The following is a 23,174-nucleotide window of genomic DNA, read 5'->3' as shown; positions in this document are numbered from 1 at the left end:
GTATACTGAGGAGTAGAAAGGAGTAGAAGAAGAAAATGAGGCGAATGCTAGAGTCGCGCACACCCGGCACTTATTAGCCTTTACCTTGAGGAGTAACAGCTTTGTAATATATGTACGTGTCCTTAAATTTTTTAAAATATTATCTCATCTCACGAGTTTTCAGCACGCGATCACGCGCCCATCTATGGTGTACGAGTACGTTGCTGTTTGCGCCGCAGCTAATCTTTGGGCTTACGTCTGGTCACGCCAATAACCAGCAACGGCAGCAGCAACAGAGAAGCAACAACAGCAACAACAACAACAACAGCAGCAAGTGCTGCAACCTGGCAAACACTAGAGGGAGCCGCAGGCTCGTGAAGCTGTCGACAAACAAGTGCACAGAAGTGTGTGCGGACCCCTTCTCGGACTCACCTGAACAATGTCGCCTTGATCGTGGCCGGACGCTGTGAATGTCAAGTGGCAGAGGAATGGCAATTTATTCCACTGTGGCGTTGGCACTTTTATGGCATAGGTGCGTCCAATATCGCCGTAGTATGTGCGATTGCAGACTGCAAAAATGAAAGCTTATTCTGTGAGCATTGGCTCCGGGTCGTTTCAGATGTAGTTATGCACTTACCGGAACAGTGTTTGGGCTCATCGCTGCCATCGGGGCAGTCGCTGCGTCCGTCACAGTATTTGTCCAGGGGCACGCAAATGTTGCCACTATTTAAGCTGCCCTTGCAGGCAAACTCCGAGACTCGGCAGGCGAGGTAGAGCGTCAGGGACGTGATTGCCAGGAACAGCCAGGGCAGCAGTAGTTGCTGTACATTTCTGTGGCGCACGCTGCTCATCTGAAAAGGGAGAGGAAAAGGGATACAAATTGAAAATTTGTAGTGATTATATTAAAACAATTAACATTTCCGTCTACCGTGCGTATGATACAAGTATTTGTCCAGTCCTTCCAATGTAATGCCTTTTCCACCTCAAGTCTTGGGTAAAACGTTACAAAGACGTGTGTGAAGCCCACAGAGAAACTTAAGACATAAAAGGTAGTAGAGTTGCCATGTCCTTTTGCAACTTGGTCAACACTTGCCAGAGCCCTCGACCGTTTTGCCTTTTATTCTTATCATTTATAGCTAAGACCGAGCAAACATTTCAACTTCAAGTTTTATGCCTGTTGTCAACCTTTCTGTTACATACTTGTACACCCCCACACATTATGTATATTGGGGCCAGACAAGGGTGTCTGTTTCTGGATATATTGAAGACTCAGCATTGTTATGACTTGGAAACAAACGGTACAGAGAGCGAGAAGAAGAAAAAAAACCAAACAACGATGGCAAAAAGTGCGGACGAAAAACATCGTCTCCTACCATGATTGTACGGTAATGGCAGGTGCAAACGTGGCCTGACGCAAAAACTGTTATCGGTTGCTATATAGGTAAAGTCCTTAAAGTGCACTTGATTGCTCAAATCCTTTGTGTATCCTTTTAAGCCTTTTGTTTTCCATTATACGCCGGAAGTGTTGTAAACACTTCAAAAAAAAAAAAAAAAAAAAAAAAAAACGTAGCACCGGTCTGGCCAACTCGCAACAATAACAAAACATTCTCCAACCGAACCCTAAGCAGAGTCTATGCCGTCGACAGGCCGACTTAAGCGTCTCAGGCGGCAACGACGCCGACGCCGACGCCGACGCCGACGCCGACAACGGCGACAGACAAACAGGAATACACCAAGGCACGAAAACCCGAAGACCCCGACGGCTGGCTATGTAAATTTGACGACATTTTTATTAAAAATAAAAGGCACGGAAATAAAGCATAATAATGTGGCATGACAATCAAAAGGCAGGCGTAACTCACACACATACACACACACACACACACACACACAATCTAAATCGCATATATACAACGACTGGAAGACGGCAGGAGCAGCCCAAGAAGTTAACATGCAATGGCAGGCAAGGAGCGCGCGTGTCAAAAGGGAAAACACTCATAACGCTTGGGCTGCCAGCTTTCCTTTTCTTCTGGTCCGGGGTCTGGGTCCCTGGCTGCTTGCCTGTCAATATGTTTGCCGCTTGAGTTGTGTTATAATTGTGTTGAGAGTCGTTTTGCATGTGTGGGTGCAGGGAGCAGCTTGGGACACTTTCCGAGTTACTTAGCCAGCGACTGTTTTCAGTTTCTTAAGTTAACAAGAAACTTGCAAGTGGCTAGCATATGCACGACGGGAGTGGCCAATAAAAGCAGAGTGTACAAAATTGAGGATGAAATAAAACAATAGAAAATGTTCCCAACTATTCTTTCCCTTCTGTTTTGTACACAAATATCATGCTGCCTAGGGACGCTCGTTTGTTTACTAAGGTCCAAAACATATCGTCATTACAATTAAATTTAAAAAAGGGCATAATCCGAAATTGAAGTTGTAAAATGGAAAACTAACAATATACTATTGAAAGAGAGAATGGGTTGTGATTTTCAAGAAAATTTAAATCAGCATTCATTTTGCTGTCCTAAGAATATTCAAGTTTTTAAATATTATTCATATGAGAAATGTTTATCTAATGTGATTGAAACAAAATTGAATGCTGGAAATAGTAATCTTGAGATGTTAGAGTTTGCTGAGCAGCTTATAAGATTCAGCAGCTAACGAACGTAATTGTTTTCCAATTATACTATGTACATCTAGAAATTGTAATACACCAACAAAGATTAAAATAATTTATTTTATGTTACTGCCGATTAACTAAAGAGTTCGGCCTATTTAACGGTATTTGCATTATTAAATTGGACTTGCTGCACCTTCCTAAATCAGACTGCCATTGCAGCCCCCAATTCGAATTTAACGCTTCACGCAATTTCTGGCAATTCCATTATACTCTGTGCAATACTTAGCTAGCCCCTCCACTGGTCCGCCCCATTATCAATCACTGTACCTACCTGCCCCATCACAATCAACTTCTAGTTGCAATTTCAAGTCTTACCCGAATTCATTCATAAACAGTTGAAAGGGGGCAGCACAGTTAGGGAAAGGAAACCAGACCACAAATGAAAAGGGGTAAGCTGGAAGAAAGCTATGCGGCATCAGGCCGCCACCAGAATTTTTGGTCCAGAAGCAACAACATTTGCCACGGTTTACAAAGAATTGATACGATGTTTATGAAAGGCTTAGGGGATAAGTCGGACAGTTTTATTTTTTTGCGCAGCATCGCTGTTGACGATAAAAGAGTTAAATGGCAAAAGCCACAACTGTAAATAAACGCAGCTGGGCAGCAGAGAAAAAAGAAAATTGTGAAAGCTCGAGAAGCTGGCAAACATTCGGGAGAGCCACCCGAATCAGGAACACATATCCGGCTCACAGCAGGATAACAAAAGAAATTAGCGTTTACATTTTCTGGGAAATTATGTTGCAAATTTGAACAATTGTAATTTTTGCATGATACCAAGAATTAAACAATTTCGGTTTGTAGAATACGAAAAGAGAACACATAATTAAATTAAGGAACAGCCACAGCCGCACCAACAAAGCCAATCAAAACGAAAAACATATACAGTGGCATCAAAGGAAACAGTAACAGCAGCAATGACCAGAAGCCTGGCCAGCATAAGCTGTGGAAATTAGCATAACAAAGCCATTATCGTGGATCCGGGGCGGGGGTGGGGTAGGGGGTGGTAGGGGTCGAAGTCAAAGTCGGCGCTGGTCGGTGCGAGTAGGAGCGTTTGTTTGTGATTTCAAAGGCAATGGCCTAATCGTCACACAGTGCTGCCGCTGCCATTGCGGCTGTGACTGTGACTGTGGCACTGACAGTAGGACAAGGGCAGAGTCGCAGTCTCATCCTTGCACGCTCATGTCTGTCGCCGCTGCCGGGCAGCAGAAGAAGCAGAAGCGGCAGCGGCAGCGGCAACGCGTGCCACAGCAAACACAAATAGACTACAAATGTCACGAGCAGGAGCCCTTAGTTGGTATGTGGATGGTGGATGGTGGTCGCCCCATGGGTTCTGCTCTGCCTCCATTGCGTTTACGCCCTCGCAGTTTGCATAGCTGAGTTTATTTTTCCTTTTTGGCCCTCCATGCTACGTGCGCGTTGTTGTGCCCGCTACTTTTTGAGTAATGGCCAAGATTACGATGCAACCGAGAATGGGAGCAGAATGGTAGATGTTGGCTGACGGGCTTTGCACAATTTAAAGTTGGTGTCACGCATCACGCTTCGGTCTAATGAGTCTGTCTTCTCTGCCGTTCCGTCTCTGGTCCTTTCAATTTGATTTGAAACTGCCGCGGCTGCCAACACTTAATCACGCTTAGAGTTGGACGAAGCAACTGATGTATTGTGGTTGTTGCATGGCGTTTGAGTAACATTTAATTGTAATTGGGGCTTAGATTTGCAGCTTCGAACGAACACATAAGTCTGCGATACTTCAAAAGGGATTGGGAAATACGTAACAAAAATGATTTGCAACAATTTGCAGGAAGTTAATAAATCCATAGTTCCTGCTTGAGAGTTTTATTTAAGTGGTCAGAGCAAGCATTAAGGAATCCATTAAAATTCCAGTTGCATACGCACATATGTGTGCAATATTAGTTGTTTCCAGATCTTTTATTCTCCGAGGTCTAATTGACTCGTCTGCTAATGCTGATTAAAAAAACTTGTACTATATATACGTTGGGGAGTCGAAAATATTTCTTATGCCTGTTAAATTGTTCGCGTTGAGAAATATAATGTTTGCAACTCTTAAGCACAGAGTATACAAAGAGATATAAAGAGACATAACAGCTGAAGAGTATCGGGCTTAATGTGCTATCTTTTATATACCCTCTCCATTAGATAATTAAATTTATTAGACGTAATACGATATCTAAAAGCAGATCCAGCACTGAGCGAAGCTCATGTTGCGAGTTATTATACTCTGCTGTCGCATAATGCGACAACAACAGAGTGAAATAGCGAAACTCATATGCAGTATTGTCTATTGTAAAGCTGACATCATAAAGGGTGCAGCTAGGAAATCTAGTTGGTGCATTAAAAAAGTTCACTTTAACGCAGCAATAAACCCTCCTTCTTATCCCTGACCCGGTTTAAAGATGTTGGGACTTCGTGGTGCATAAAACGTCCAAATGCCAAACGCTCTTGTGTGCTCGTAAAGCAAACTATTGTCGCTGGTTATGACAACAATGTAACTGATTTAATGCCAGGACACCAAGCTGTTGGGGCACAAGTGCGAGAAACCACACTCCGAGCACCAGCCAAGCACATTTTATATGAACATTTTCAATTTAAATATTTCGCGCGAAAATGCGAGGCTTGCATAGGAATTAAGACTGCTGTGTAAAAAGTGTAAATTGCATTTTTTTGGCTTTCATTTCAGGCGAAGAATTACACGGAAATACCAGCTTTAATGGCTGCTTCCTTCTGGGGTGCATCGAACCCTTGAAGCAACCTCGAAGGGTGAATTCAGCCAATGACTGAATGTCTGCAGATGCTGCTATGACCTCCAGGCATAGACCGGAAAGTCTTCAAGACACCAAGACTTGCTGCTTTGTCTCTTGTTCAAAATAAAAAACCCCACTGATAATAAGCCAGACTGCAACTTTTCTTAAGCCAGGCGCACAAGCACACGTGGGCCTTTACTAAGAGCTGTGATGTGTACAGGAAAGCAGCACACATTGAAGCACCCATGGTGCCGTGACGTTTGACAAGTTCTGCCTGAACCTCACCGCGATCTGCTGGCGGGTGTTAGGTGTTAGGCTTCCCAGCGACAGCATTTATGCACTATCCTACCTTTATCGGAAATTTTATGAAACAAAAAATGCACATTGTGCCCGACAGGCAGACAGTGTTACAGCGATATTCTATGGCTCAAGGACTGAGCGACTGTTTGGCTGTCTGTCTGGCACAATCTTATGAATCTTTGAACATACTTTAGCACTTTGACACTTTCCCTGCGGAAACGTTTTCGGGCGGCTTTTCTACTTTGTCAACAGAAAGTGCCTGCGTGCGAGTGAGCCTGCCATTAGTGTGCAGTTGGCGGATAGCGGGCTGACAGGCAGCCATGGCAGGTGCTGGAGGAAGGGGGGCGGGAGAGCAATGGAGCCTGCTTTAGATTAATGGCATTGACGCTGGCGTAGGTGGCGTTGGCGTTGGCTTTGGCTTTGGTTTGGCTGTGGCGGCTTTGACTGGCTTGGGCTGCGTGTGGTACTCGTACGTGCTTGAGTGCACATAAAAAGTATGCAACGGCTGCTTTTCGGGGCAGACAAGTTTTGGTTTGTAATCTGTTACAATCGAAGCATCATTTTAATTGGGGGCACTCAGATTTGTTGCGTCTGATAAGGCAAAAGTTACTTTTTGGGTAACGAGAAGTGCAATCCCACACCAATCGAAGCTTTTCGAGAGTGGCTGCGGATGCTCTCAGAACCAAAATTAAGAATATCTTCGCAATTCATTTATATGATTAACTGTAAAAAAACACTTGACTAAAAATCGAAACATTGTTTCTGCCACTTTCGTATATTCCTACTATGCATATTGAAGACTTATTTAAACTGATAAAGAAATAACTGTACTTCTTTAAATGATAGTCTTGATTGTGTTTAGACTTCTGCTCATCGTGTATTACTGGAGTCAAATTTCTCTGAATTAGCCCTCGCTTAACATCGGATTTGCGTTCCTAGAAAACCTCGTGTTAAACAAAACGGTGTTTTTTGTTTGTTTATTTATTCCCTCGAAAGCTGTCGATGTAAAACTTATAAAACTAGAGAAATAAAAAAGACTAAAAAAATACAAAAATATTTAGTAACGAATCCGACTCGGTGGGGGGGAGTAGTCAGGGGCCTTATTAAACCTAACAAAAAAGAAATGGAGTTGAAAAAATTGCAATAAAAGATAAAAGGAAGTATGATTAGGCTTTGCGTTTGTTTCAAAGCTTCTGTGCCTTATAAGGTAAAAATATTCTTTCCAACTCTGTATTAAACTCTACTGATCTTCCGAAAGGCTTCCAAGCTACAAGCATATGCGAACCATTCTTAATGTTTTTCTATGGTTAACTTTTTTAGAGGCTTAGAGGTTTCTTTCGAGCTGCTCCCACCTTATTTTGAATTTCTGCTTTATTCACAGCAATGTCATGTAATTATTCCATAAGCGTATTTTGCTCATCATCGATAGACAATTGCCATCGAACATCATCGAACATCCGTTGACTTCTTAGGCTCTTCCAAAGACAGAATAGCAAATTATAGCACTGATTACATCGATGGAGTCAGTTCAGTTGTATCAAAAATCAAGCGTATAAAGCGCCTAATATAGTGCACATGTAGGTCTTAAAAAAAATCTACACCCCGATCCATTGTCTGCAGAAGTAATATTGTATTAGATTAAAGAAATTTTTTTGTCATTCCGATAGGATCTATTTTTGCACAGCCTGAGGCAACAAAATAGCTTTACAGTGAAATTCTTTTATTTTAATATTTCGTAAGAATTAATAATCGTATTAGACTGAGTTCAAATTAAAAGAGTTCGTGTTAGTCGAGACATAACAAATGAGTCATAATTCTTACGGGAATTGTAAAAGTTTCAAAGTCAAGCAAAGAAGAGAGCAAACTATGATAATATTGTGGATCAGGCTGAGCATTCTGCATTTAAAATTATATACTCCATTTGTGAAAGTTGTGCAATTGCGAACTGCTCCCCCAGTTCTAAGTAACATTGCAAACTAATACCGAATGTAAAATTTATAGAAATTCAAATGCGACCCCCAGCCAGATTCGGGACAGCTTAAAGCAGATCGGATCCAATGCTATCAATTGCAGCTGCAGTTGCCGCCACAGCAACCGAATGCAATGCCCAAATTTGCATATAAAGTAAAATTGAAAATGCCAGTGGGAAAGGAGCGGAGTGGGCGCAAAAGCCGGCTGCAGTTTAACTTGGCAAAGGCGCCACTTGCCAGTCTACAGTCTCCAGTTACCATGGGAATAGAAATGGGCATGGGCATGGGCATGGGCATTAGCATGGGGCTGGGAATGACAGCAATGGCAAGCAAGCCTTTTACTTGTAAACTATTTCAATGCAACGGCGAAACTAAAAAACGAATCCCAAAAATACGGCGAACGGGGAAGATGGAGGGAGGGAGAGAGGAAGAGTTAAGTAAAAGGGGCAGCAACTGAAAGCCAAAGCGTGCTGCATTCAAAATATTTACATTGATTTTGTGCGCCCTCTCCCTTCCCTTGTTTTGCTTTTATTTATTTTACATATATATGTAAATATTTTTATTTTTGCCTTTTTTTGTTTTGTTGGTCGGGCAGGATATAAATTGCAGGCACTTTACATTTGATAGGCATACCTGAAAAGCAGTGCGAGCGGCAAAATGCGCGTCACGTTCAAAAACCAACAATTTTAACTCAGACGCCGCAAATCAAAACGCCCGCACCGCTGGCCCATTGTCATTGCTGGCCCCCTCCCCCCGTCCACCCGTCCACCCATCGACGTCATTCCCATCCGCATGACTCGCCCGCGCCTGTCAAAACGTGGTCGCGGTGTTGCGAACTATTTTTGAGGCAAGAGCTCCGAGGCCTTCACAACTGCTGCAGCAACTGATACAACATTTGTGTACACGTATGTATGTGTGTACTTGTAAGTATGTATGTGTGCTTGTGGAAGGGGGATTGTGGCAGGGACAGGGGATGTCGCATGTAGATAGTTCATACGTGCGGCTGACTGAGGTGTGTTCCTGCGTGTGTTCGTTAGCTTTAAATCCGCGCCGACTCAATCCGGTCCTGCTTTCCCTTTTTCCGCCGTGTTGCTGCCCCTTGGCTCTTGTTTCCCCCATTCTGTTCACATAGTACGCGTACGAGTATATATGTATGTATGTACGAGTATAGTAGGTGTGCGTAACTGTGTCCCTGCTAAAAACTAATTCGAAATTCATGGGCTCGATTTGCATTTTTGATTACTTGAGTACCCCACACACTACCCAGTTAGAGCGTGGCGGCTAGAGTTATCGCACGGCCGACTGCCTGCCTGGCATTTAAGTAATACTAAGCTAGTTGCAGTCTATTGTCTGGTACGAATGTGTGTATGTGTCTGTGTGTGTGGGGCCTTTGTCTATGATGACGACGATTGGGCTAGCGCTGCTACTAAGGTGTGATATTTATATTTATGAACGTAAATTGTTGGCGCGTTTGGGGAATTTTCGTTAGTTTTAAGTAATTGGCAACTGCGGCTCCGTTTTTACGAGTATCCCAAAACCACACATTCACACTGTACACACACACACACGCACACATACATACATACTCGTATGTACTATTCTATGTGCAGATGCAAATGCAGGTCTACGTGTATACTTGTGTGTATGTGTCCACACGTGCTCGTGCAGTCTCGTGGGGCACATAGCAAAATACACATAAATATTAAAATAAAAATAAAATTAAAATGTATGCGTTACGGTTTAATTGCATGTTGTTAAAAGGGTATGTGTGTGTGTGTGTGTGTCTGTTTTTGTGTTTGTGTTTTGTGTGTACAAAGGAGCTGGCATACATGCGATGCGCTTTGCAACTTTAATTAAAAAGGTAATGACTGAGGGCTTGGATTCTATCTGGGGGAAGCAGGCCAGCGAAATAATGTTTTTTGGCGGATTGCAGAATAGGTTTGAAAACTTTCAGATTTATGGACAACCAGAGCTTAATCTGTACAAATAAAACGGTCAGCTGCTGCAATGAATCTTAAATTAAAGCATCCGAAAAAATACTCTCACTGCGTGTACATAAAAAGCATCTATGTGAAAAATTGTATGTCTCTAGCTCTTATAGTCTTATAGTCTTATAGTCTTATGTGTGGTATATATATTCATACTAAAATAGAATATTCTTTTACGCTTTGGTACAGGGTATAAAGATATCTCCCTCATCTAAATCTTACCCAACAATTATTAAAAAGTTGAAAGCATGCCCGATGGAATTACTACAAGTGTGATTTTAAATCATGGTAATTATTTCAAAACAACAAATTGGTTTAGAGGCAGCTGAAAAGCATTTCAATTAAATTCAACTACTTATGAATTATCTATTGATAGCAGCGTTAAACGAAAATTATTAATTCAGGGACGGACAGCCCAAACACACAGAATATTTTATTTTTTATGAGGTTTTGCGAACCGATCGGACATGTCTACATTCATTCTGTCAGTCTTGCCCTGCTGATCATACTACGAGCCCTAACCACTATTAATTTGTAGGGTTACTTTTTTTCGATAGTGCAACTTTTAATGACTTATATTTCTTATTAGATGATTATTGCCCAAACATATTTATACCTTTAATTTTTATCCAAAACATGCACACGTTTCACATGACAATAATGCAAAAAATCAATTTAAATAAGTCAACTTTCATAAAACACGAAAAATTTTTGACCATTATTAATTGGTACGGCAAAAATATTTATTAATTAAACCTGAGTATTATCTTTTTTATTTTCAAAAACAGCTTTAATTCTCGTTTTAATAGTATTAACTAAATTTAGACATTCTTCAATAGTTATAAAGTCCAACATTTTCTGCAATTTTGATTTTAATCCAGACAGAGAACGTTAGCTTCAGCTTGGTTAATAATTACCCACAAGTTTTCTATTGAGCTTAGACCTGGGCTTGATGATGCCCTATCTAGGACATCAATACCATTCTCTTGAACCCAATTATTGGCTATTTTTGCGGGGTGTGTAGATGCAACATCGTGTTGAAGATTATTCCCCACAGTCAGAGGTACAGTCTGCAGGTACAGCTGCATATACATATCAACATAACGTACATACACTCAGAATTTTTTTCATTCTTCAGGTGAAGAGCATTAACAAGTTGGAAAGTAACACGGGAATATAAATGCAACATATGGTCCTGTATCAAATGACTGATAGTAGGACAATCGTAAAATGAAACGTGTTTAGTTGCTATGACCCTTTAACAGATTTTAAATAAGCAAATATATACAATAACAGCAGCGACTTTGAAGGGCCTGCGCATTGAAATATTATACTGTTTTGATTTAAAGCTTTTCAGTTTAATCCAAGCACTTCAGTTTATTTGAATTGTTGGTGCCATTTCACCACCGCCATTGTCGTCTCGGCCATTCCAATTCCAATTGTCATTATCCTTGACGTTGTCTACGTGCCATTCCTGCTATTGTGTCGGTGTTGTTGGCCTCTGCGTGTTAGCTGTACATAAAATGCCAAATTACGTTGACATTGTCAAATGCCGTCAATGGATAGCTTAATTAGTCAAAAACTCCGACGGCATTAAGCCAAGTTTTCCCAACAATTTTCTTTTTGCCGTCCCCGCTTCAATGCCAGACATGTCAATAATTTAGAAATATTCCCGCATTTTGTGACTATGTTAATATTAGTTGGGTGGCTCTATTTTCCCAGAGAAATTAGATTGTTGATGTTTGATTCTGGCAGCAGACAGAGCTGCGTCGCTGGCACGTGGCAAATGCCGTGGCACATCGTGTAATCAGTGACCCTCGTCAGCACCTGGCCTGGGCTTAATTAAAGCCCACATACACCCACATTAAACTTTGCAATTCTTCTCTTGACGTAAATTGAATTTTAATATACGTATACGTAATTTTGTTTGTTCATCGTTGCGCATTTTGCAGTCTTCTCTTTGCCGAAATCAATAGACAACTTAGCTCAAGCACTGCGCTGGCACCCAATCTTTCATTCTCAGACAGACTCTGGCCATTTTGTGAAAGAAAATAACAAACAAACAACCAAATACAAAAATCAAGGAGAAAATAAATGAAAAGTTTTAGGCGCACTAAGCCCAATTGCTTCTTTTAGTGTGGCCTACTTTCCGGCACGCCGCACACAAAGTTGAGCAATCAACTTTGGACTCATATTATAAATTGAAACCACCAGGCAGATCGTGTTGTTTATTAACCGGGACTACACTTTGATTGGCAGCCGCCCACTTCAACCGCTTGTTAGCACACAAAGCGAAACTTTTCAAAAATGTTTGGCACTTACTGCTAGCCACTTAACGCTGTCTGCCACGATCTACTAAGTGACAAAAGGATTTGCTTCCACATTTTTTCTTCCTACTCAGAGACAGAAGTTGGATGAGAGAATTTTTGGTTTATTTATCACTTCATATGGGGGAGTAAGGTTTCACATTTTTATAGTTCAATATTATTTATGGAGCCTAAGTTTGTAGCCTTGTATAGATCCTCCTATACTTGTATATATGCACTACGAAATGAATAGTGATGTCCGTCTATCTGACTGTCTATTCAATCACTACTTCTCCTACAACCTTATCTATAAGCCGAGGCTTTCTTTTGACGGGCCAAGTTCGATCAATGATCATGTGATTAAAAGTGCATTTGTGCTTAAATTGAAATTGAGAATATTGCAGTCATATCTGATAAGTACTGTTGAATCATTTGTAAGTTGCGAATGGTAAATTATTCGTATTGCACACAAAAGCAATAATAAATAAATAAATAATAAATAAAAGAATAAGCTATATTCGAGAGAACCGACTTTATAATACCCTGTACTTACATACATATGTGTTGAATGATTGTACAAAGTTTAAAAATACTATCAGCAAAATTTGAATAAATAAAACAATAAAGTTATGGCTATAACTTTTTTTACAATAAATATATAATGATACTATAAATATAAAATGATAAAACTTAACATACGGACACATAATAACGAACTTTCGGACATATATTATATTTTAACTTCCTTTAACTTAACAGTTTGGAAAGGCATCTGCTCTGTTCTGGTAGAAAAGAACGAAGTCAGGCACTATTTTTTATTGGAGTGTCATGCTGGTAGTGTATGCCGATGACGTTGACATACCCGTAATTGGAACTTACTTAGAAACTGAGGATAGCTCCCGCTAACCGGTGTTACTGGGCATAGTAATAATAGTAAGACCGATAACCGGTTTCAATGGCCACCAAAGAAGAAGAAAGAAAACTTTATCTGAAAAGTTCAAATTTATGTAAAAAGTAATGGAAATATTTGTTTGTCTACTGACATTGTCAAGAAGTAGAAAACGCTGTTCAGGAATGTTCATATTGACCGAATATGAAGTCGAAAAAGTATGTGATTTTATTTATAATCAGTCAAAATCTACGGATAAGCTAATGTGCCTAACCACAAATCAACGATCCATCGCATTCTAGCCGAACATTTTATTAGGGAAAGGTGTGTTCTTTCTTTCAACGTGTCAACGTGTGTGTACGTTGACGGATTACCTAAAGTTGATTCCTTGCTAGATTTTTCACTAATAATCGCATTTTAAGCATAAACCCCTTTGCATATTCGCCTGCTATTTGGCCTCGTGTTACTAATATATTTGTGGGAAATGGCATTCGCCCAGAAGAGGAAAGCGTTCTAAGGACGTTGAAGCAATTAAAAAGGCTTGTACCATCATCTTGATCGGAAAATTATATTATTTTTTTGTTTTGATTAAAATAAACTCATTTTGCTAAAATATCAACTCCGTGTCCTTAAAGTTAAAATGTTCTGTTTACTTTGCGAAGCACCTTGTATGTGGAAAGAAATTTCAACACAATTCCTAACCCTCTGTTCAATATTATGTTTGTCATATCAATCTGAAGGACAAACTTCAAATTAACTATAAGCTGAATGCAATGTGAGCTTCAGTGACACCAAGAACAGCCAAATGCACAAATCGATCAAAGAAGGAATTCGGAATGCTCATAATTTACTCAATTCAACTTTGGCAGCTGGAACTTTGCTGGGTTTGCTTGTTAGGCAAATGGAATATGAATATTGATGTACAATAAAATGCGCAAGTTGGCAGAAGATGGCTCCACAATTTGGCTTTCATTTTTACTTTCTTGCTTGCCCACATTGCTGTGTGTTGACCAAAGCAATACTCGGCATTTATGTGGATAAGAGAAAATTCCCTTGCATATGCAAAGTGAAACTAAATGGCGTGTAAACTAAAAAGCCAAGAAAGAGGGAATCGTTTGAACAATATACATACGTATATACAATATATATATATACTCATGCACGAGTATATATGAGAAGACACTGAAAAACTGAAAACATATTAAAGACTGGCGCCAAGTTTATCAAATTGATGTGGAGGGATGCGACTAAGCCGGGCACAGACCACAGACGACGACGAAGACAACGACGACGTCGAAAAGGACGACGACGACGACGACGTGTGTACAAATGTAACTTATAAAGTTTGCAACAACAAAGAGGAACGAGCGGAGTACCAAAAAGCGAAAAACAAGTAAGAAACGAAATGGCACGCGAGCCAGCACAGAGGGACTGAGAAATGAAGATGCCTGGGGTGTGGAGTTGGCATCGCCAGCTAAAGTACCACTGAGGACACCACAACCCAAACAGAGCGCAACGGACACGTAACGTGGCTTCAGTTGCTCCAGTTGCCAATGCGGCTTTTGTTGTTGTCATTCTTGTTGTTATTGTTGACTGGTGCGCGTATGCAATAAGAGCAAGAAGAACAGCCCTCTTGGGCCTCTTATGGCACAGTTCAATTTCATTTTCGAAAAAAGCATACTATTGTAAAAAAGAAGATAGGAATTTGTACGTATGGCGGCCAATCGACAAGAACGAATTCGAATTCGTACATACATATATGTACGTAAGTATATGCACACATATACATACATACATATATATGTATTTGTAGATATGAATGGCTGTGGAAGGGCAATCGGGCATACCAAACTATTGAACTGCAAATGCAGCTTAGCCGAAAGACGGCTGACTCTCTCCACCTCATTCCGGGCTCGCAAAACGAGCAAGACCAGACAATGCTCTGGCATAGGCCAAGTCAAGTTTCTGCATAATTGGCGACTACTTTTGAAGACTTCATCATCATGCCAAAGAGGGGGTTGGCAGACGGGCAGAGCCAGCTCTTTGGCTTTTCTTCGCCTAGTCAGGCCTCGCCAAACCGCCTGTCATTTGTGCATGCAAATTTCATGCATCCTCTTCCGCTTCCGAGCTCAACGACAAGAACGCCTGCCATGGAGATGAAGATGAGGATGGCTACGATGCTGGCAATGGCGAAACTGCCAAACAAGCAAGCAGTCAGGAGGAGGCAAAGACGTCTCCCATTTGTTTGCTGCCATTTGCTGACAAAGGAGATTCATCTACTCCAGCAGCACATAGACACTTACACATAGGCCATACGAGTATACCATGTATCGTGTATGGACATACACATAAATACATTCCAACCAAAAAGCAGCTGCATAACTTTTTCAGCAACTCTCTCAAAGTATGATGAGAATAGCGCACTAATTAGCGTGCGACCCTGTGCCAGTTTTTCCATGCGCACACAAAAATTTCATTACGAGCATAAAATGAAAACATATAGAAGACGAGTTCGCGCCATTTTTCATTAGTGTTGTAGTCTAGGGTGCAGGTGCAGGCGGGTGAGGGTGCGGGTGCGGGCGTCGAGTGGTCCCTCATGGTGCATGTAAGCAGTACGAGAATGTATGCGTTTACAATATAATTGCAAACGACCCGTCCGCACCACTCATGTGGGTCACTTGCTGGACGGCCTTTCAGCCTGCTGGACTGGCGTTTGTCTAACCCAACTAACCCGCAATAAAACAACAAAAAATGACCAACACGGCCAAAACGCTGCGGCCTTGGACGAACATATAATTTGTTTTTAGCGGGTTTTCCTTTTCGTTACACATTTTCAACACGCAAGGCAAAAGGCAAAAGCCAAAAGCTCACATATGTTAAATACGATATATTAAACAAATACACGCCACCCAGTGAGTTGCACACCAAACCGTATCATCACAACAGCAGGCTCTATACTATACTATAGACATATGTTTGTACTATATTTAAACTATTATTACTTATACTTATAAGGAAATGCGCACGATACCTTCGAAATTCGTGTTTAGAGTTAAGATAAGGTTCCAAATGGGTGAAAAACTTTGCGATTAATATTTTCCTAGTGGCTAGTCTAAGTTTCCCGAATTTATTTCTTAGAAATCCATGATCTAGCAAGGGCTTAACAAAAAACACAAGAGGTATATGTATTAGGTTTGTGTAAAGTATAAGAAGACATCTCCGACCCTATAAAGTGTATATATTCTTAATCAGCATAGCAAAACTAATATAGAACGATATAGACATCATACTTGGTATGTGGACGCTCCTAGTCCCTAATCTAACGAGTTTATTCAACTTTTTTCAATTTTCTCCCCTTCCCCCGCTACAGAATTTTGTCAATACCGCCAATACTACATTCCAAAAGCTACATAAACCAAACCTTGGACACATAATCAATAAATAATTATCCACTATGTTTCAGATTTCAACTACATGGTTCAATTCTAAGAAAAGTTATTAGCGAAACAATTTCACAAACTTCAACTTCTAGTTCGCCCTTCTTCTTCATTTTGCTTCTGTGTGGCAGAACTTTGTTTGGGTACAGGGTATTTCACTATCAGGCTTACTCGACTGTAGCATTCTATCTTGTTTTTATACCCTGTATAAAGTATAAATATGACGAGAGAAAATGTTTTAGACATGTCCATCCGTCTGTCTGGATGAACGCAAGGATCTCAAAAACTATAAAACTTTAAATAACCAAAGTTGGTATCTGATTCTCCTAGGTCCGAAAAATGACGAGTTAATTTAATTTCGAATTTTCTTCGCCTTTTTCCGTTACAGAATTTCGTCAATACCGTTCACATTTTGAAATCTACATAAAGGAAACTTGCACTTCTAATCTACATATATATAATTATCTAATTTTGTTTTAAATTTCATTTAAATTGGTCAACTCTAAGAAAAGTTATCAGCGAAAAAAGTTCACCCAGTACTATTCTCACAAACTGCAGCCTCGAGTTCGCTCACCTTCTTCTTGCTTTTTCTAGGAGCTCATATAACTCAGTGTCCGAAGCTTGTCTGGCTAGGGTATTTCTCTGTCGGGCTTGCTCGGCTGTTTTCTATCATTTTTTAAAGTTATATAATTATTATCTTGCACATACAGGGTATTTCAGAGCCATAGCTTTTCCACTTCTTTTTTATTATTTGCATTTTATATTTATGTTCTAATCAAATTTTTTTCTTAATTGTGTTGTTATTTTAAAAATGTAAGAAACAAAAACTTCTTTTGAATGCGGAGATACATATTGAAGATAATTTGCATTTTGAGAATGTTGTTATCAGACCTGATGGTATGAGAACAAATGATAGTCACAGATCCTTAGATTATGGCCTTAAAGTCCTAGTGCTGCTAAATATATTATGTACTGAAATAAATGAGAACTAGTGTACTATTATCTGTAAAATCGAGGGTAAAAAACTTGTCCCTTTTAGAGTTTGTTTATTTTGTTTCCGTTATATGGCAAAGCTGCGCTTAGCCTTCAACTCTGCTGTTGCTCTTATTGATTTTTTGTGTGGCGCCATCACGACAAAATGACAAGGTTTTTTAATATTAAACAGCAAGCTCGATCCGACTCTACTATATTGCTGTCCTTAGCTGCTATCCCACTTGCACGCCCACTGTTACAGAAACACAATTCGGAAGTGACCTAAATGCTCTAATCTCAATAAAAGGGCATTTGACTTGAACTGTCAGTCAGTTGGTCTCTCTCGTTGGGTCGGTCTGCCTGTTGTTTTTGCCCAACTTGTAGTACGTGTGTTTGTGTGTTGGTGTGTGTGTTTGACGCTTACATTTTCTATGCCAAGTGCTGTGCCTGCCTCTGCGACTCTGACTGACTAACTGACTGACTGACTGACTGACTAAAGGACTAAGTGACAGACTGCCTGCCTGCCTGCCTGCCTGCCTGCCTGCCTGTTTGTGCACCTCGTTTTTTTACACTCTCCTTCCTCTCTGTTTGTTTGTCTGTGAAATTGTGTTAAAAATCGCATTCCTAGCCATTTCATATGTACGAGTATGTATAGTACATATGTACATACGAGTATGCATGTTGTGTATGTATGTATGTATGTGCAGTAGTATATGCGACGGAAATTGAAAATAGCGTCGAGCGCGTATTGCAATGCTCGCGTACACATTTGTGTGTGTTTGTGAGCCCGTCACATTCCTATTCTCACATGCTGTTGTTGTTATACCCTTGCATAGGGTATGTTACGTTTTGTAACGCACAGAAGTGGTGCGCTCGATTTTATAGGTACATAAGTGATCGGTAAACAAAACGAATTGATATGGCCGAAATTGTTTTCCCTGTAGCCAAAGAGTAAACGGGTATATTGCGTTTATGCAGATGTATGTAAAAGTTAGAAGAAAGCACCTCCGACCTCGTGAAATACTTGTATAGTATATATTTTAGATCAGTGTGGCAAATCGATCCAGTCATGTCCGTCTGGTATGTCTGGCTGCTTCTGAAGTCATTTTGTTTTGAATACAGAGTATTTCACTGTCGCACTTGCTCGACTTTAACATTCTCTCTTGCTTATTGCTGTTGTTGTCGTTGCATAAAATGCTCATATGGCATGAAAATTTAATTGGAGTAAAATGCATGTTCGCAACACTCCAACTAACTAAAAATGGAAACTGTGAAAACAGAAGTAGAGCAGGGCAGAGCACAGGAAAGGAAAGCACGGCAAGCTAAAAAGAATATGGCACATAAATAGCGAGAGTTTCAAGTAAATTGAAATGTGCATATAACATTAGCTTCAAACATACAACACACACAACATAAAACACACTTTCAAATTGCATATATACATTTATAATTACATGAATAGCTGTGGCTGCAATCAGATTTTTCCTGTCAGCAAATTAAAACATGCACGTCATAAACAATGAATAAAAGTAAATACGTGTAGTTATGTTGAGCTGGGAAACTTGGCAGCAGTTTGAGAAACAGAACAGGAATCTGTATCACTAGTGCTATAATTTTTTATTTTACCGCTTCAGATCTATTGGAGAACGTACTCCGAAAGTAGTACATACTTCCAAATGGTCTATTTCCATGAGACGAGCGCCAATTATTCTTTAAACTTGCTGTTGTCGGAATATGGCTTTTATGACTATTGCGTCTTCTTATACCGTATCCCCAATTGGCAAATGGGAACAAATCCCAATGCCCCTCTCTCTGTTCCAATGCTTTCATAATTTCCATAATTTCAATGTTCAATCTACACCGATCTCTATATCATATATCTGATAAAATTATACTATTTCCAAAAATACAGGAAAATCATTTTTGGAACCGAATTTCCCATTGAAAACGTAATACATCACTAATGTACTTTCAATTGTAGACCATAGAACACCAAATGTAATCACATTTATTGAGAAGCTTGATCGGTAAAACAAAACGAATTGATGTGCCCAAAATTGTATACATTAGGGTTTTTCTTGTGGCACACAATGAAGGATATGCAGATTCGGCACAGCCGACTTCTTAACTCATTCGTTGCATATTTCCTTGCAAAAACTAACTATTCAAGAAAGCAGAATTTCTAAAAAGTCATTTTATTATAAGGGTGCCAAATTTTCCTTTTGGGTTTCGAACTTTTGAGTTAAGTTTTTTTTTGCGTGTGCTATATAAAACTAATTTGTCTGCTATGAATATGTATTGATAGTTATTAATAAATACATCCGTAATTAAATTTTGTGTCGTCCATAACTTTCTTAACCTAAAAAGTTTTTCTTATATTTGTATAGTATTCATGAGGATTTTGAATAAACTGAACATTTTCTGCAAGACCTAGAGGCATCAATTTCCGGCTGTTAGTCCGCCTCTCCATCTGTATGCCGCGAAGATCTCGAAAAATGTACACGTGAAAGCTATTCGTATTCATATTCCCAAGCAAGATAAGTTTCTTTTCAAAGAACCTACAATCCCTTTTTTCATTGCCCTCAAGATTCTTGGAACTGTTTACCCACATTGAATCATTGTTTTCGGTTACGCCATATGTATGTACTATAATATTACTATATTATGTTATCTTTAAAGAAATGTTATCTTTGACCATGATCTGGCATCAGATGTTGTTGCTGCTGCTGCTTTGCCGCAACTCCGTATCAACCAAAAAATCATAACCATAAGCCCGAGAAAGTGAAGGAATTTAGAAAATATAAATGAATTTAGGTACGTTTTATTATTTAAAATTATTAATTATCTCCTTCCGTAGCTTATAAATTTCGCCGAAACTCTCCTCAATTCCCAATCGCCATAAACTAAACTTTGTCTACCAATAATTAAAATTTTAAATGTTCTTATTCAATTTTTATGTGTTTTTAATGCATTCATATTATTAATATTCTTTGTTATTACTGCGGAGGTAATAAAGATGTTTTGAAAAGAAATAACTGAAGCAGATACTATTGATTTTCTGCTATTATTTATTTATTTGTGCTTTGTTATTTAATTTTGCAATAAACAAGCAGCAAATTAATATTGTTTATTACATTTTTCTTTATTGATACCCAGTAGGGACTGCAAATTCACGTTTTATATGCTGTTTGTGAACATTTTTGTGGGCCACAACAATACATTTTTAGCCCATTAAGCGAAGTGGAATATAAATTTTTACTGTCATTGGTTAATATATACCAACTTGCAGGTACTTGTGTTTTTGCACTCTCATTGTCTGCCCTGTAGCGGCAACAATACAAACAATATTAAAGTTTTGCTGACATCAGCTGTTCAGATTTTGATTCTCCTTGGCAGCTTAATTGCTCCTCCCATTCCCCCAGCTCCTGCTTCGTCTAGCTGAATGCCAAAATCAACAACTTGGCCCAAAAATATGTTGTCCAATGGACAAATATTTGTGGTAATGCGTAAAACAAACAAGAAGCAGGCGAACTAACGGCCGCAGACGATATTTGGGCTTACTACCGCACATAACTCATACGCAACGTGGCCAGTGGGCGCAAGTACATACACGTATGAACATACTCGTGTGCTCGCATACTCTGTCCCCAGGACAGGGCACTTGGAGTCTCATTGGGACACCGCTGACCGACATGTTTGTCATTCTTAGAATTCGTAGAACAAACTAAATTTACTGTGTTTACGGGCTGTACTTTAGAATTAGGGCTTAGGCAGAATCCACAGCGGCCCAAAGTAGAGCTGTAGCTTTTCATAAGCCTATTGCAGTCCTGTCCGAAATGTATGCAACTGTATCAAGCCACAAACAACGTAAGGCCGTGCTCACTAATATAAATGCAGCTGAGGCTTTTAGTTGGCTGACTTTGTTGGTGTGTGTGTGTGTGAATCCGCTCAAAAATAACCACAGCAGTTCGTTGTCCTACAAAGATGCACGGCACCCACACGGCCTGTCTGCGACTCAATGACATCTTCTGCATGTTTGGCTATAAGTGTGGGTTTGGGTTTGGGCTTGAATGTTGTACATAAGAGGCGTTTGTGTATGCAGCCGGCTTAAGGCTCAGGGCTGCTGCATACGGCTCAATGAACGTATATTCTTATTTGTGTATGTGTGTCAGCCAGAAACTAAACTAAAAGATAAACTTGTAGTGTGGCAAAAACATAGAGCCCAAGGCGGGCTCACGTAGTCGCAGCTACCGCTTCGATTTTTCTTGCACAGTCAGCCCGACCTGGCTTTATTTCACTTTCCTCTGTCTTTAGATTTTCTTTACTTATCGCATGTGTGACGTTTACAGAGCACTGGGTTGCATGCAAACTAACACACACACACACGTACATATATACAAAAAGACAAAAGTAAATAGGTGCTTACTTTAATTTCGAGGTTTGATTCCACACCCACACTAACACAACAAAAAGAGTGTTGATTTAATCTGTGCAAGTGATTCTTTGTTTGACTTTGGCGTTGCAATTCGTTTTTGTTTTTCACTTTTTTATTTCGGTTTGTTGCTTTTTACTAGTTTGTTTTTGTACTTGACATTTTGTCAGCGTGCAACGTGACACGTATTCGTTGCTTATTTTGTTGTTGGCATGAACTTTTTACGGCTTGTTTTACACTTTGCGTGCCTTACTTAATAAACTGAACTGGCCCACACACCGACGGACTAACGAACTGGGGGACCGACGAACCAACGCACCGACGGACCGACGGACCGATGGACCCAGCGACGCGCAAGGTACAAACACACGCAATGATGACGTGGGCAGTTGGATAGATGGGCGACGGGGCGGTCAGGCAACCTTGAACACAGGACAGGAGTCGGAGCAGCGGCGCACGCAGAAATCGCACGTTTTCTCTCGACTTCGTATTTCTGTTATGGCGGCTACATGGCCAGCGTTTTACGGCCAGCAGCTGCTGTGGACACACAAGTTATTTATACTTTCATGCGTATATATTTAAGGTTTGACTGGCCCTTTTGTATGTAATACTTATGAACAATATCTTTAATATCCTTGAGCGCCACGCAGATTACACTCAATCAATAAAAACATCGCTCAGGCGCGAACCCACACACACACACTATAGGACACACACGCCTACGAACACGTTGCGTATACGTAACACTTTGGCTTGGCAACTCAGCTGATTTCTGATTTGAAGTGTGGGAACTTTAAATTCAATTGCATGGCCCGCACCAACAAAACGTCACACGCACGTACACACACTCTTGCAATAACATACGCTGACATGCCACACAATCATTTTTTCCTTCATTGAACACTACGATCTCGATCCGCTCGACGATTCGCGCGAGTTCTACACGTAACGCGTCCTTGTTTAAACTGCTGACATTGGCCAAACGACCAAACGCGTCTCGGTGCCGCTGTGGCTGTCGCAGTCGCAGTCGCAGTGGTGCCTCGTCCTGGGCGCAGAACAGAAGGCAGCCAGCAAAGCTTTTCCTCTCGCTCGATGTGCTTCCATTCAGCGCTTCTGCGCACTCGTGATTTTCCGCTTTCTCAACATATTCTCTCGTGTAGCACACAGGTTTGCTCAAATCTGCTTGCTGTTGGCCCAGGTTCTCGTTGGCCGCTTGGCACACATGCTGCATCCGCTGTAAACACTGGCCCCGCGATTTTGTTTTGTTTTGTTCGTTCTTTGGCTAGCAAGGTTAACAGCTACAACAATTGTCGGTTTACGGACTGAGGCTAAAGCTGAAGCTGGTGGAAACATCTGATTGCTGTCAAACTTTTGAGCTGCTGTGAACATGCGCGCTTGTCAGAGAGCTTGGGTGATTGTTTGGATTTTAATTTTGATTATGGACCCAGCAGGGTGCATTAAGGAATGCAGCGGG

At 40.4% G+C, this 23,174-nt stretch overlaps 1 protein-coding gene across 1 annotated transcript in view; it reads right to left on the bottom strand.

The window, feature by feature from the left end:
* Positions 1–22,160, bottom strand: part of LOC115623825 — a 91,866-nt gene extending 69,706 nt beyond the window's left edge. Inside the window, exons 1-3 of the mRNA XM_030518373.1 lie at positions 21,695–22,160; positions 617–830; positions 412–548 (exon numbers count right to left, since the gene is read on the bottom strand). Coding sequence (XP_030374233.1) covers positions 412–548; positions 617–830 — 351 coding nt within the window. The 5' untranslated portion in view covers positions 21,695–22,160. The remainder of the gene's footprint in view (positions 1–411; positions 549–616; positions 831–21,694) is intronic.
* Between the last annotated feature and the right edge of the window lie 1,014 nt (positions 22,161–23,174).

The sequence above is a fragment of the Scaptodrosophila lebanonensis genome, unplaced genomic scaffold (assembly GCF_003285725.1).
Source record: "Scaptodrosophila lebanonensis strain 11010-0011.00,11010-0021.00 unplaced genomic scaffold, SlebRS2 tig00000001-arrow-pilon, whole genome shotgun sequence".
Lineage (NCBI taxonomy): Eukaryota > Metazoa > Arthropoda > Insecta > Diptera > Drosophilidae > Scaptodrosophila > Scaptodrosophila lebanonensis.
This window is presented reverse-complemented; position numbering and strand designations above follow the sequence as displayed.